General features: G+C 45.9%; 1 protein-coding gene across 4 annotated transcripts in view; it reads left to right on the top strand.

Moving 5' to 3' along the window:
* Positions 1-11,986, top strand: part of VARS2 (valyl-tRNA synthetase 2, mitochondrial) — a 29,457-nt gene extending 17,471 nt beyond the window's left edge. For all 4 annotated transcript variants that reach the window (XM_088457783.1, XM_088457782.1, XM_088457780.1 and 1 more), the window contains exons 17-30: positions 310-394; positions 495-621; positions 2,547-2,617; positions 2,964-3,089; positions 3,195-3,299; positions 4,008-4,076; positions 4,266-4,344; positions 5,086-5,213; positions 6,639-6,791; positions 7,716-7,916; positions 8,035-8,146; positions 9,060-9,250; positions 9,981-10,082; positions 11,662-11,986. In XM_088457783.1, coding sequence (XP_088313909.1) covers positions 310-394; positions 495-621; positions 2,547-2,617; positions 2,964-3,089; positions 3,195-3,299; positions 4,008-4,076; positions 4,266-4,344; positions 5,086-5,213; positions 6,639-6,791; positions 7,716-7,916; positions 8,035-8,146; positions 9,060-9,250; positions 9,981-10,082; positions 11,662-11,739 — 1,627 coding nt within the window. In that variant the 3' untranslated portion in view covers positions 11,740-11,986. The remainder of the gene's footprint in view (positions 1-309; positions 395-494; positions 622-2,546; positions 2,618-2,963; positions 3,090-3,194; positions 3,300-4,007; positions 4,077-4,265; positions 4,345-5,085; positions 5,214-6,638; positions 6,792-7,715; positions 7,917-8,034; positions 8,147-9,059; positions 9,251-9,980; positions 10,083-11,661) is intronic.
* Positions 11,987-12,775: the final 789 nt, after the last annotated feature.

Raw genomic sequence — 12,775 nt, 5'->3', positions numbered from 1 at the left:
TTCATCCCTAATCCCTACCTCAGCCCTCCCCAGTCTAGTGCCTAACCCTAACCTCCCCCCCCGCACAGCCTAACCGTAACCTCCACCCGCAGCATAACCTTAAACCCACCCGCCGGCAGCCTAACCTGAATTGCGATAAATACATATGGTGAAACTAAGACAAATCCTTACTACCACTGTTGTCTTAGGAAGTATTTTAAAATCTGGTTGTTATTTTTTTTTCTTTCTTATTTCTGCAAAATCTACAAAAACGTTTGGAAGCTGTTTTACATCACATTTTAGCTTTCCCTTTGCTCTTTTGAATTAAAGTGACTGGTGTGTGTCAAGGCAGCTTTGGTGGGGGCACCAGATCCCAGCGTATCGCGTGACCACGTCGGCGTTGCAGCCTGCCCGGGTAACTACAACCAGAATATCACGCTGTGGAAATGACACAGAAAGACGTTATTTCCCTATGGAGATGATACAGATTACAATAAGCATTCTGTATTCTCCAGGGCTCTGCGACCACTCACCTGGATGAGAGTAAAGAATTCTGGGTAGCTGGCCACGATGAGGCCGAGGCCAGGAAGAAAGCAGCTGCCGCCTTGGCTACATCGGAGGCAGAACTCAATCTGGAAAGAGGTGAGAGGCAAAATTCTTTGCTCTGACTATATAGGACGGTGACATGGAAATACACGTAGACCTACATTTACAGAAGTGTTCTAGAAAAACATACAAACGGCGCTTGTGGATATATGGTATTTGCACAATATTCCACTCCCCCCTTGATTTTTAGAAGACAGTTATCCCACCGTGACACCTGTATTAATGCTCCTTTACAGATAAGTCTAGTGGCATCGCCACCTGCATAAGGTATTAGGTACTTTATAGATTTGATGGCCTGTACTAATCAAATGCAAGCACTTTATTGGAAGGTTCCTGCAGCATAAATTCTGTTGCTTACTATAGTTTTTTTCATTAACTTCAGATCTAAAGCCTCACCATATGGCGCTGTGGACTCAGTAAGCTGTGCGAGGTCTGAACCCCACCAAAGTAAATGTCTAATTTGAAGTGATATGGGGTCTAATGTAACAGCCTGCGATATGTGGGAGCCAGCAAAATAGTCATTAGCTTTTAAAACGGCGATTAGTTTAAAGGCAAAAACAGGTTGGTTTTGCCTTTTAAAGAAATTGCTGCTTTAAATCTAGTGACTGTCTTCCTGGAATCGCACCCGCTCCTGCAAGTCCGAAGCTACAGGGTAAAAAGAGAGAGGGTGCAGCAGTAGTGTAATGGAGCTACAGTAGAGAGAGCCACTCGGTTATTCACTATGGTGTGTTAGATTGAGCGCTACAGTAGATGGAATCTTGCTCATAAAACCTCGGCTAGTAGTGTTGGTAGGTCCCGGTTGAATCTGGACACAAGGCCTAATTCTGATGTGGACGGTATTGCACAGCCGCATGGAAGTGGCTAAGCAATGCCGTCTATCTAAGGGCACATGCAGCAGGAGGTGTCTGTAGGAATTAGACACCTACTGCATGCATCTGCAATCCGAGTGCAGCGTCCGTAGACGTTGCTTCGGATCACAGGTCACGATGGTCGCTGCCCTTCGGATCACAGGTGGCGATGGTAAGCTGAAGCTTTACTCAACCCGGCCGTTAGAACCCCTTTGCTGGGTCCAGGAAGTCTGCGTCTGCCGATGCAGACCCCGGGCTCGACTAGCACCCGTTTTGTAGAACTGTCCCGGTCGCTGTCCCCCAAACGCCGCCCGCACGGTCAATCAACGAGTTCTGCGCAGACCCAGAACCATCAGATTTGTATGTAAACCATTGGATATGCGTACAAATCCGAATCGGGCCCAATATCTGATGGGTCACCATATGTGAAACCACTGGGGTGGCCCACAGCTGAGACCTTTCAGAAGGTAAAATACTTGAGTGTACTTAATTGTAGAGAATTAAGGGCCTGATTCAGAGCTGAATGCTCTGACCAGTGCGCTCGCTCTGAATCAGGGCCCTCCTCCCTGAAAATGGAGTGGCCTCTTGGACGCTCGCATAGCTGTGGGTTACCACCCACAGTTTATGCGAGCGTCCATGATGATGGTCGCGATGGTCAAGACCATCGGGCTTGCGACGAGACCCTGCGGTAGGGTCTCGCTGCCGCAAGCCCTGGAGTGATTTTGGCTCTATCAGAGCCAAAATCACTGCCACTGACATTACTACTGATGTCAGTGGGGCCGGCTTCAGACGGTAGGCGTTAACATGGGAACGCCTCCGTCTGGCAGGCACCCCCCCGGCACGCCCACCAAAAGGGGCGTGCTGTCACTCACCATCGACAGCACGCCCCCTTTGGTGCGAGACCCGGAGCGATGGAGAGCCCCTCGCTCGCCGGGTCTCGCGCATGCGCACGACGGAGCTCCCTCCGTCGTGTGCATGCGCAGTGGGGGAAATCCACCCGCTTGCGAGCATACTGCCGCTCACGAGCGGGTCTGAATGACCCCCTAAGATCAGTAGGAAAGTTGTATGTCCCTACCTTGCTGTGTTCCTGAGTACTGCATTTATCTCTTTCAGATCAAGATGTCCTTGATACCTGGTTTTCATCGGCTCTCTTCCCATTTGCCATGTTGGGATGGCCGGAGCATGTGAGTTGTTGTGTCTTCTTATGCTTCCAGGCAATTCTGCGTACCCTCGGCGTCGAGCCCCATTTCCATACAAGTAACATGATCCTTGAGTTGCAGTAAATATTTTCTTTGTTTGCCTGGACTCTGTGGGATACTTTTTGTGACTTCACCGGCCATTCCCAGGTGTGTGGATCCATTTTTCTCTAGAAAGCGTTTTATAGCTTAGAAGGGTGGAAGCCAGTCATGGAGACCTTTGACGCCCCTGCTCCACCTTTCTATTGCAGGGTAATGTGAGCGGGAGAATCTAAGCCCTTTGCACTACACGTATATAAACATGTCTGTTACATTAGTCCTCTCTTCCCTACAGACCAAAGATCTTGCAGAGTTTTATCCCAACTCCCTACTGGAGACGGGCAGCGATCTGCTCTTCTTCTGGGTGGCTCGGATGGTAATGTTAGGAGAACAGCTCACCGGGCAAATGCCATTCAAAGAGGTAATATTAGTCTAATAAAGGAACTGTACTCATCGACTACACACAGTGCAGTCCCTAGTGAGCTGATTATCATAGTCATGAGACTGTCGCTGTGTGTACTGACAGGTATTACTGCACTCGATGGTCCGAGATGCCCACGGGAGGAAGATGAGCAAATCTCTAGGAAATGTTCTGGATCCTCTAGATGTGATGACAGGGATTTCTTTGGAGGTACGAACAGCTGTCTAATCCTATTGCGCACTGCTCACCGTGTATTGCGTTTCTCACTGTACCATGCACCTTATACCAGTTTCCATCAATCCATCAACAACAGCTGTCTATTCCTACTGCGCACTGCTCTCCATGTATTGCGTTTCTCACTGTACCACGCACCTTATACCAGTTTCCATCAATCCATCGACAACAGTAGTCTTTTCTGACACACAATTCACACATATAGCTTACCCTAGCTGCATTAATTGACTCAAGCAATAAAGGGTTTGTAATGATAGTTTATGTAGATGAGCAGCTTCTGTTTTTTTCTGATGTCTCCCATGGTGAACGCTGCCTGACATTCCATGTGCATAGAATTTGGACTGTGATCTGTATGGTTCCAGGATGTGCCTGTTACCCATGCAGAACTGTCCCGATACCACTCTGTAATACACACCTATGTCTATATATCGTTCTTGTACATAAAGCTGTCGGAGCCTTACCCAAAGTCCGGCCTCTCTATACTGCCCCACATGGCCTACCCCATGTAGTAGCTTTCCGTAGCTTCATACATGTTTTGCATACAGTACATGCTAGGCATTGGAGAGAGGACGTCTCCACCATCCAGTAGCTTTAAACTAGCCTTGAGTGTATTCCGCTCTGGAACATGTTCTCTCAAAGCCGTCATTATCATATCTAACTGGTGTTCTGACTATTACCTTGCAGAGCCTGCGCAAAAAGATAAAGGAGGGCAACTTGGATCCACGGGAGTTTAAAGTAGCGGAGTCTGCGTTGGTAAGATGTACGCCTGTATATTACATAGGTACAGAGTAACCTCAGATGTCGTTATCAGTGAGACCGGGGTTATACAGCCTCTATATTGCTTAGTGCTTATACAGTGAGCAGTATTGGGAGGACAGAGGGCAGCGTCAGCACATGGAGAGGCGTTAATGTGATTCTCTGTGTTACTGTGTCTCTTTCCAGATAAAAGATTATCCGCATGGCATCCCAGAGTGCGGGACGGATGCTCTGAGGTTCGCCCTCTGCTCTCACAGATTACACGGTAAGGGGAAAAAAAGAAGGCAAACCTTTTTTTTTTTTTTTTTTTAAATGGGCATTTAAAATAAAAAAAATAAAAAATGGTAATAAATGTAAATAATGCTCATATACACACTATTTACATAAAACATTTTCATATAGTAAAACTGGGTATGTTAGATATTGCTATAAGAAGTGTTCCTATAGACCCTCACCTTTCTTCTCCCCTTAGCAGCCTGGGATTGGCGGCTGCAGTAATCTTGGCAGTAGTCTCTTATTCTCTATATAAGCTTCTAGGATATGGATTTTACTACATTTAAGCCCTTCATAACAAGAGCCCATAAATCAGCCTACACATCCCCTTAGAGTTGCTTATTTCATTGCAGAGAGCACAGAATAGCTGTTGCATCCTAGGGCAACTGTTTCTGATGATAGAAATACATTGACTAAAAGGCACAGGCAGAAGTTCTAAATAAAGAGTTTTATATTTAGCAAACGTTGCAGAGGGGAACAGACAAGCCAATATATTAAGATCGCATCTCTAAGTATCAGTCCTAGACTCTCATCCCTTATTGATGGAAATTATACAACGCTTTCTTATCTGCAAGATTTGTTTTGTTTCATGTATATAGTATCAAAAATATTATGTATATAATCTTTTTTACTCCCTAACATCCCCTTAAGAAAGTTGGTAGCAGAAATACGGCTCTGGAACCTCTGAGTAGCTGATACCATTCCGCTTGTGTTCCCTCTGTCCGTCTTCCAGGTGACAACATTAATCTGGATGTGTCCTTAGTAGTTTCCTTCCGACATTTCTGCAACAAGATCTGGAATGGAGTGAAATTCACGCTGTCTGCTCTAGGGGAAGGGTTCACTCCGCTCCCAATGGAAGAGGTGAGTGGCGCTTCCTAGGTCTGGTCATTGTTATTTTTGTTCCATAGCTAATGGTTATGGCTATTTGGTGATTATCTGGTACACCCCTCTATCACGACCAGAGCAGATCAGTCTCCTCTAACTCATGATTCACTTTAGGACACAGAATGCACTATTTTCAAAACAGTCCTAAATGTTATAGCGTAACAAATCAGATGTAAGCTCACAGCAGGTCTGACTTAATAAAAAGAAAACATTTTTAGACAAGTAAAACTTTGACCGTAGCCCCCTGCTCAGAGAGCGGACAGAAAGTGCACTGTGTACCCTGGACAGAATGGAAGAGACATGGAGACAATCCAGACAGCTGCCTTGTCAGCTACTCAATGCAGACTTTGTAGTATGTACAGAGGGTATAAATAAAAAAACGTTCCTCCCTGACGCTGGTCTTCTGAAGCTTTTGAACCGCTTCCCGCACCGTTTCCCGTCTATTAAATGACCGACATTGTATCTACTACACACGCGGTAAGCCGCTAATATAGTTGCACTTGCTTGCAATATGTTTTAGTGTTCTGTTCTGTGTCACCGTGGACAGGAACTTGGGACATTCAGCATTATTTTTTTTTATTTGCATATATTAAAGTATATACATATTTATTCCGGTCATTCTGACCAAACCGTGTGTCAGATGACAGGAGGCGAGTGTCACATGATCTGCTCACATCTACCTACCTGACTCCCTCTGTGGCCAGATACAACTCGGGGCCTGATTCATAGGCGCACGCTATTCGCGACCATCGGCATTGTGAGGAGACCCTGTGGTAGGGTCTCAGCACTCGCAATGCCGAGTGGACTTCCTGCTCTAATAGAGCAGGAAGTCCACTACTGACATCACGAGTGATGTCAGTAGGGCCGCCCACAAACGGCAGGCGTTCCTTCGGGAACGCCTCCATTTGTGCAGCCACCCCCCCTACCCGCCTACAAAACGGGCCGAGCTGTTGATCAGCATCGACAGCCGCCCCGTCTTGCAGTGAGCGACGGAGCTGCTGTCGCTCGCTGGGGCTCACGCATGCGTACGCCGGAGGCGGCGCATGCGCAAGGGCCAAACATCGACACGCTTGCGAGTGCAATGCGCTCGCGAGCGGGTCTGAATCAGGCCCTCAGTCCTCGAGCCTCCAGCGGTTGCATTAAAAAAAAGTGTATCGAACCCCTTTAATAGTTATAATAGTCATGTGACAATAATTAGCCAATCTCTTATTGTGGGTCCACGTGATAAAAGCACCTTTACGTGAATAGGGGGGAGCTCAGCAGAGATTGGATACCTCTCATGTGTCCTGTAGAGAATCCTCGGTGCCTCCTCTCTGTGTTTTGTTTGTCATGACGGTATGAGCAATATCATGGCAGCCGAGTATTGCTAAGGGAATGAATGGTGTTCTGTCTTTGCTGCAGCTGCGGCCGCAGGCTCCTATAGACCGATGGCTTCTGGACTGCCTGCAGCAGCTCGTTGTGGAGTGTGAGAAGAAGCTTCAGTCCTATGAGCTTCATGGAGCCACAGGAGCAATTTACACTTTCTGGGTGAAGAACTACTGTGATACCTATGTGGTAAGTAGCCACGCGGGGAATCATGTAACACACAGGATAACGGATATGTCAGCGGGCAAATGTTACAGTAGAGTTGCAGTAACTGGGCCCTGTTCAGAGATGGATACCGTAGCTGCATCTATGTATGCAGCAACTGTGCTAAAATATGCAAAAGCCGCAGGAGGCGCCTTAAGTAATAAGACGCCCGCTGCCGGCTTCTCTGATCCAAAGTTGCATCCGGAGACGCAGCCATCGGGTCACCTGCGTGAGCATCATACATCCAAGTAACCATCGGGATACTCATTTTGGACGGCAAAATCACGCTGCCAGGGCCAGTGACGCTGCATCCAAGGACGCAGCCACTGACTCTGGCTCGCCCCCGTTTTCTGGAACGCTCCGTGTCGCCGCCCCCAAACTCTAGCAGCATGTCAATCACGCTGCGGCGTTTTGGAGTACCGCAAGTGACGTCGCAGACCCAGAGCCACACGTCTGACCGGCGGCTTCTATGCAAGCACAGATCTAAAAACATCTGGGATTTACGTAAACATCAGTTTTACATACTGATACTGAATGAGGTCCACTACAGGATAAGTGTTAGTGCAGCTGAACCAGTCACACACAACGCAATCCTAGAGTTTTAAAGCTGACAGAGCCGGAGGGTTCTCACGACCTTTGGGTGCCGGATGTCCCTGAGATCAGGGCCCATTGTTATCCTCACCTGTATTAATGTGGTTAATGTACTGTGCTGTATCTGCGCTGCATCTAACGTGTTCTGTGTAATAGTGAAGGGACCCGAGGCTCGGGAAACAGCGATTGCTGATGGCGATTTCTTGTGAATATCTGGGTTCCCAATGCAAGGAATACGAGCACTAACTATGTAATATTAAATTTCCCACTTTTCCTTAAATAAAATGTTTGTGTTTTATGTCTTCTCTGCCAACACAGGAAGCTGTGAAACCCATCTTAAAGGGGCCAGGTTCTCAGGACACCCAACAAGTGCTGTATTGGGGGGCAGAACAGACCCTTCGTCTTCTTGCCCCTTTTACCCCTTACTTATCAGAGGAGCTGTGGCAGCGCCTGCCGGCAGCCCCATCACTGCGCACCCCCAGCATCTGTGTTGCTCAGTACCCCACTCCCGGACACACGGTAAGTGGCAACATGGAGGTGTTATGGGCACCGGGTACCTTTTTTAGTGTTTGTCTGAGTGCAGTGGGGTGGTTTTAAGATAGTTGTGTATTATTGTCTTGTCTTCTCCCTCACCCAGGCTCATTGGTCCTACCCGGAGGAGGCACAACGTTTTAGCTTTGTTCACGCCGTAATCACTGCGCTGCGCAGCCTGAGGAGTGACTTCGGCATGACCAAGGCGAGGCCGGAGGGTGAGTGGGTATAACTGAGAATCATCAGCAGTGCATGAGACAGTGACTGGGTGTGTGTAGGTAGCATTTCCAGTATCAGAAGGTATATTGCATGACAACTGATAAAATCACATAGAAATCGATTGACATATATATATATTTATTTAAAATGATCGGTAAGATAATTTTGCTTCAGTGAAAAATACAATTCTGCCAATGTATAGTTATGGTCTTAAGCAATATGGCTAAAAATCACTGGTTTTGATAAAATTTCACGAAAAACTATGATCAAGAAGTTAATTGGGTGATCATAATAATAATACAATAAAATGCCTATAAATAGCAGTGTGTATTCCTCTGGGGCAGGAGTAGTTGCAAGATGTTACTTCAGACAAGCACATGAAATCACAATGCGGGTGAAACGCGTTGGCCACATTTAACCAACCATTCATTTTCAAACAATTACTCCAAAGGAGCGCGCTACACTACACATCCATTTAACTGTCAGAACGTATATATGACAAGCATTTTCTCCATCAGTAAGACGGCAGCAAAAATATTTCGTTAGTTGAACTTTAGGACACACAATACTGGCTAAAGAGCCTCCTGCCTATAACTTCACTACTCACATGCTTCTATCCAGTGTTCCGCCGTAAACCTCACCCCCTGGTTGTGTCCTTCTAATCCGTCAGGGAAATTGCCTTTCGGTGGTACATTTAGTAGACCAATTACATCCAAGTACATCACATTCATAATTCATAATCAATCGCACTGGCTTTATGGAGGGGACTGTCTTGAAGGAAAGATTAAAAAGTGAAATAGCCATTAAAAATATTGGCAGCCTGGGCTATCTTCATACATAAGTTTCTTATTTTATATAAAATATGTTAGTGTTCTAATCTGATGTTTTTCCTTTCCCCCTCTTCCCTCTCAGTCCACATCTTCTGTTCTCAGGAAGATGACCTGCGCTCTCTTCAGTCTTTCCTCTCTCCACTCCAGACGCTCTCGCTCACCGGTCCCCTCCACCTTCATCTCTCCGTGGGTGGTACTCAGGAGTGTGGGGATGGTGTTGGCTGGGCCTCAGGAGAAGTGGGTGATAGCTGTCATCTCTACATGAACCTACAGGTCAGTAATATCTGTCTCTAGCAGTTCAGGATCGGTACTCAGGTACCTCTAATTGTCAAAAAGAGCATCATTCCAGTACAGGAATTACCACTGCAGCATGCTGCCATAAGGGTATGGATTCCGTATTTCTTCTACTGAAGGATTAGTCTAGAAATCACTACAGGCGCAGGCTAATTCTGCCTCATGGGGGCACAAGTGTCAGATACTAGGTTAAGTACTTAATAGGTGGCATGCACTGGACAACCTTTTACCCTCCCAAAGCTTTCATAATCTCTCTTTTTGTTTTTGGAGGTGGGAGGGTGTACTGCGTGGGAGGGTGTACTGCGTGGGAGGGTGTACTGCGTGGGAGGGTGTACTGCGTGGGAGGGTGTGCTGTGTTGGGAGGGTGTGCAGGTTGGGAGGGTGTGCAGGTTGGGAGGGTGTGCTGTGTGGGAGCATGTACTGCGTGGGAGGCTGTGCTGCGTGGGAGGCTGTGCTGCGTGGGAGGCTGTGCTGCGTGGCAGGATGTGCTGCGTGGGAGCCTGTACTGCGTGGGAGGCTGTACTGCGTGGGAGGTTGTACTGTGTTGAAGGTTGTACTGTGTGGGAGGTTGGCTGAATATAAAGCTGCATTAGAGCTGATTTGTGTACAGAATGCTTGTACAGTGGATTGTAAATGCTGTCTGACTATGTTACATTTATATGATCTTGTTCAGTTAAATTACGTTGTCTTCATATTTTTTGTTGACCAGGGACTGGTTGAGCCTCTCTCGGAGCGTGGCAAGCTGCAGAATAGACTTAAGAAATTAGAGTGTCAGCTTCAGAACAAAGTAAAATGCAATGAGAACGATGAGGTATATCATGCCCCCGTACAGTGATTTGTATTGTCTGTCATTGTCTGGTTTCCACTGAAGTGGTTCTAGGTGGGAAAAAAATACCAAAGTATCACATCAGAGAGCCGAAATCCTGTGACCACATAGCCAGACAGGAAATAAGCCGGAGCTTTAAATTCTATTTCTTTTTCCCCTTTATAGGGAATCTTACTTAATATTAAATCATTTAACTCCTACTTTAAAGGTCTCAGCATAAATACAATTGCACGTTGCTGTTTGGGACTTTCTGCCATTGGCTGTGGGACGCAGAATTAGCTGGCATCTTGTTCATTTTCATGTAGGGCAGCTGAGCTGTAACCTTACAGCAAGGATAGAAAACAGGAGCCGACATTACACAAGAGTACACTACAATGAGGTTGTTTTGTAATCTGATTAGTATATAAAGAAAAAACATTGTAGTAGCTCCGTATATATTACAGTTTGTTTATCTAACAGTAACAATATGATTGTGTGTTTGCTCATTGTACGGCAGTTACAGAATTGTCAGACTAGTTGTATGGTTACAGTACGCACCATCTAACCCAATCAGATGATCAGTCAGCTTCTACCATTTAAAGTTCATTGCATCAGATCTTGGATTGTGATGTGTCTGGCCCCCTTAAGTGAAGGGGGATTTATCTTACCTATCGTTAATTAAAGTAAGTAAAGAGTAGAAGTGGAACCAAACATTGCATACAAATCTATATATGTGAAGATGGAGAACATGCAAAGAATAAAGAAGCCTCCAAGAAAACATACACACCATGCTGGCCTCTACTTACTTAGTGCTCAACAAAGTGTCCCCATGTAGTAGCTGATTCTGGGTTAGAGGCTGCCACATCTGTGTCTTACATATTCCTTCCCTGGGTACATCAGTGTGTCCGTATGTGCAAGGGCTGAGGTGCCCACTGTTAGCGTCTGTAGATACAGAAATACCGCTCGGTGCTTCCTTAGATGCACTATCAGTCATACCATTGACACTTGCACCAGTTCTATGGCAGGTGTAGTTTCTCTGTACAAATATGGCCGCCTAGGTGAGAGCGATTGAGCGTCTCTGTACATAACACAACTGCGACAAAACATATTTTTATCCATCACCTGTTACCTCCCAGTCACCGACCAGGAACGCCGCTAACTTTTCTGCTACCGTGTGTTGAAATCTATACTGCGACTCTGTGCGTATTAAGGGGCCTATTTATCAACCAGTTTTATTATGCGCAACGAGTTCTATTACTTGTTGATATGATAAATGTGCTGAAGCCAATCAGCTCCCAAACAGATGACAGTCGGGAGCTGATTGGCTGGAGCACCATTACTATACGCAACTATTTTTATCACTCGTTGCATATGATAAAACTCATTGATAAATAAGCCCCTAAATCAGGATGAATGCACAGTGCAACTCGGATGCACTCGCAGACAATAAAACATCGGCCTTTTGTGTGAATATCGGCTTAGCGTCCAACTCAGAATCAGGCCGGTGGTGTTGTAATGACATCGGCTTCTACTTGTGGATTTTTGTTCTCTCTCTAATCTTGATTCCTGTTGCTTCTCCCTGCAGGATAATTCTCTGCGCCTGAAAATCACCAAATTACAGAATACAGTGAGGACGTTAGAGAAAATGATCACTGACCAGTAGCATGTAGCGCCTACCTGTGGTCACTATGTGTATCACAGGTGATATAATATCTCATCATAGCTGGTTGTGTTCTTCATCACAGTGATGCGACGCCCTGTAATTATTACGGCTATTATGTCGCATTTGTACAGGTATACCTGAGAATAAGTCTCCTCTGACCACTAGATATATTGTAAATACAGAAATGCTGTGTATATATTCATTTTCTATTAAAATGATGCATTTCATATTAAAATGTTACAACTGAGTTTATTGTGCACACGTTTGGCTTTTATTGACGTGTTGTTTAATCAAAGAATATATAAAGTTTTGTTGATTATAAAACAAATTGCACACATTGCACTATAAAGAGGTTTATTAGTATATTATGTGGCACACTATACTGTATTCCAGACTAGATTATTTTTGGTATAACATATGATTTGGGACTATGGGCCTCATTCAGAGATGGACGGATTTGCAGAGCTGCACAGAAGCGGCTGAACAATTTCGTCCACGTCAGACGCGAATGCAGAAGGAGCTGAGCTGTCAGACGACACCTGGCTGCATTTGTGATCCCAGCACTGCGACCGACATTGCAGGCTGGGATCACCAATGCGAACGATGGTCGCAATGGTTGCTCCTTTGGTCAGGCGGTGTGCCGAATGCTCAGCTGCGCACTTATATGACAGTTATGGACATCACCGGTTTCCTCTATGGGATGCGTGGAAAAACCATCTGTTGCCAGTGGACGAACTTGGCCGTTCTAGAACATAAGTTCTCATCCAGCTAAGTGATTTATTCCATCCCCCCAGAACTGTTTATTTAGATAATGTTTTGGATTGATATTGTGTAAAGGCGTATATACATTAGGATCACTTATGCATAATTAGCATACTAGAAATCACAGATGACTCCCATAACTATGTATGGAGTGTCTTATAAAGGTTATGGAGTTTATGCTGTGGCCTGGGGCTGCAGTTTATGCTTTGGCCTGGGGCTGCTGCAGTTCATGCTTTGGCCTGGGGCTGCTGCAGTTCATGCTTTGGCCTATGGC

This window comes from Taudactylus pleione, unplaced genomic scaffold (genome assembly GCF_031769625.1).
Source record: "Taudactylus pleione unplaced genomic scaffold, aTauple2 ptg000783l, whole genome shotgun sequence".
Lineage (NCBI taxonomy): Eukaryota > Metazoa > Chordata > Amphibia > Anura > Myobatrachidae > Taudactylus > Taudactylus pleione.
The sequence above is the reverse complement of the archived record's forward strand: the minus strand, read 5'-3'. Positions and strand labels throughout refer to the sequence as shown.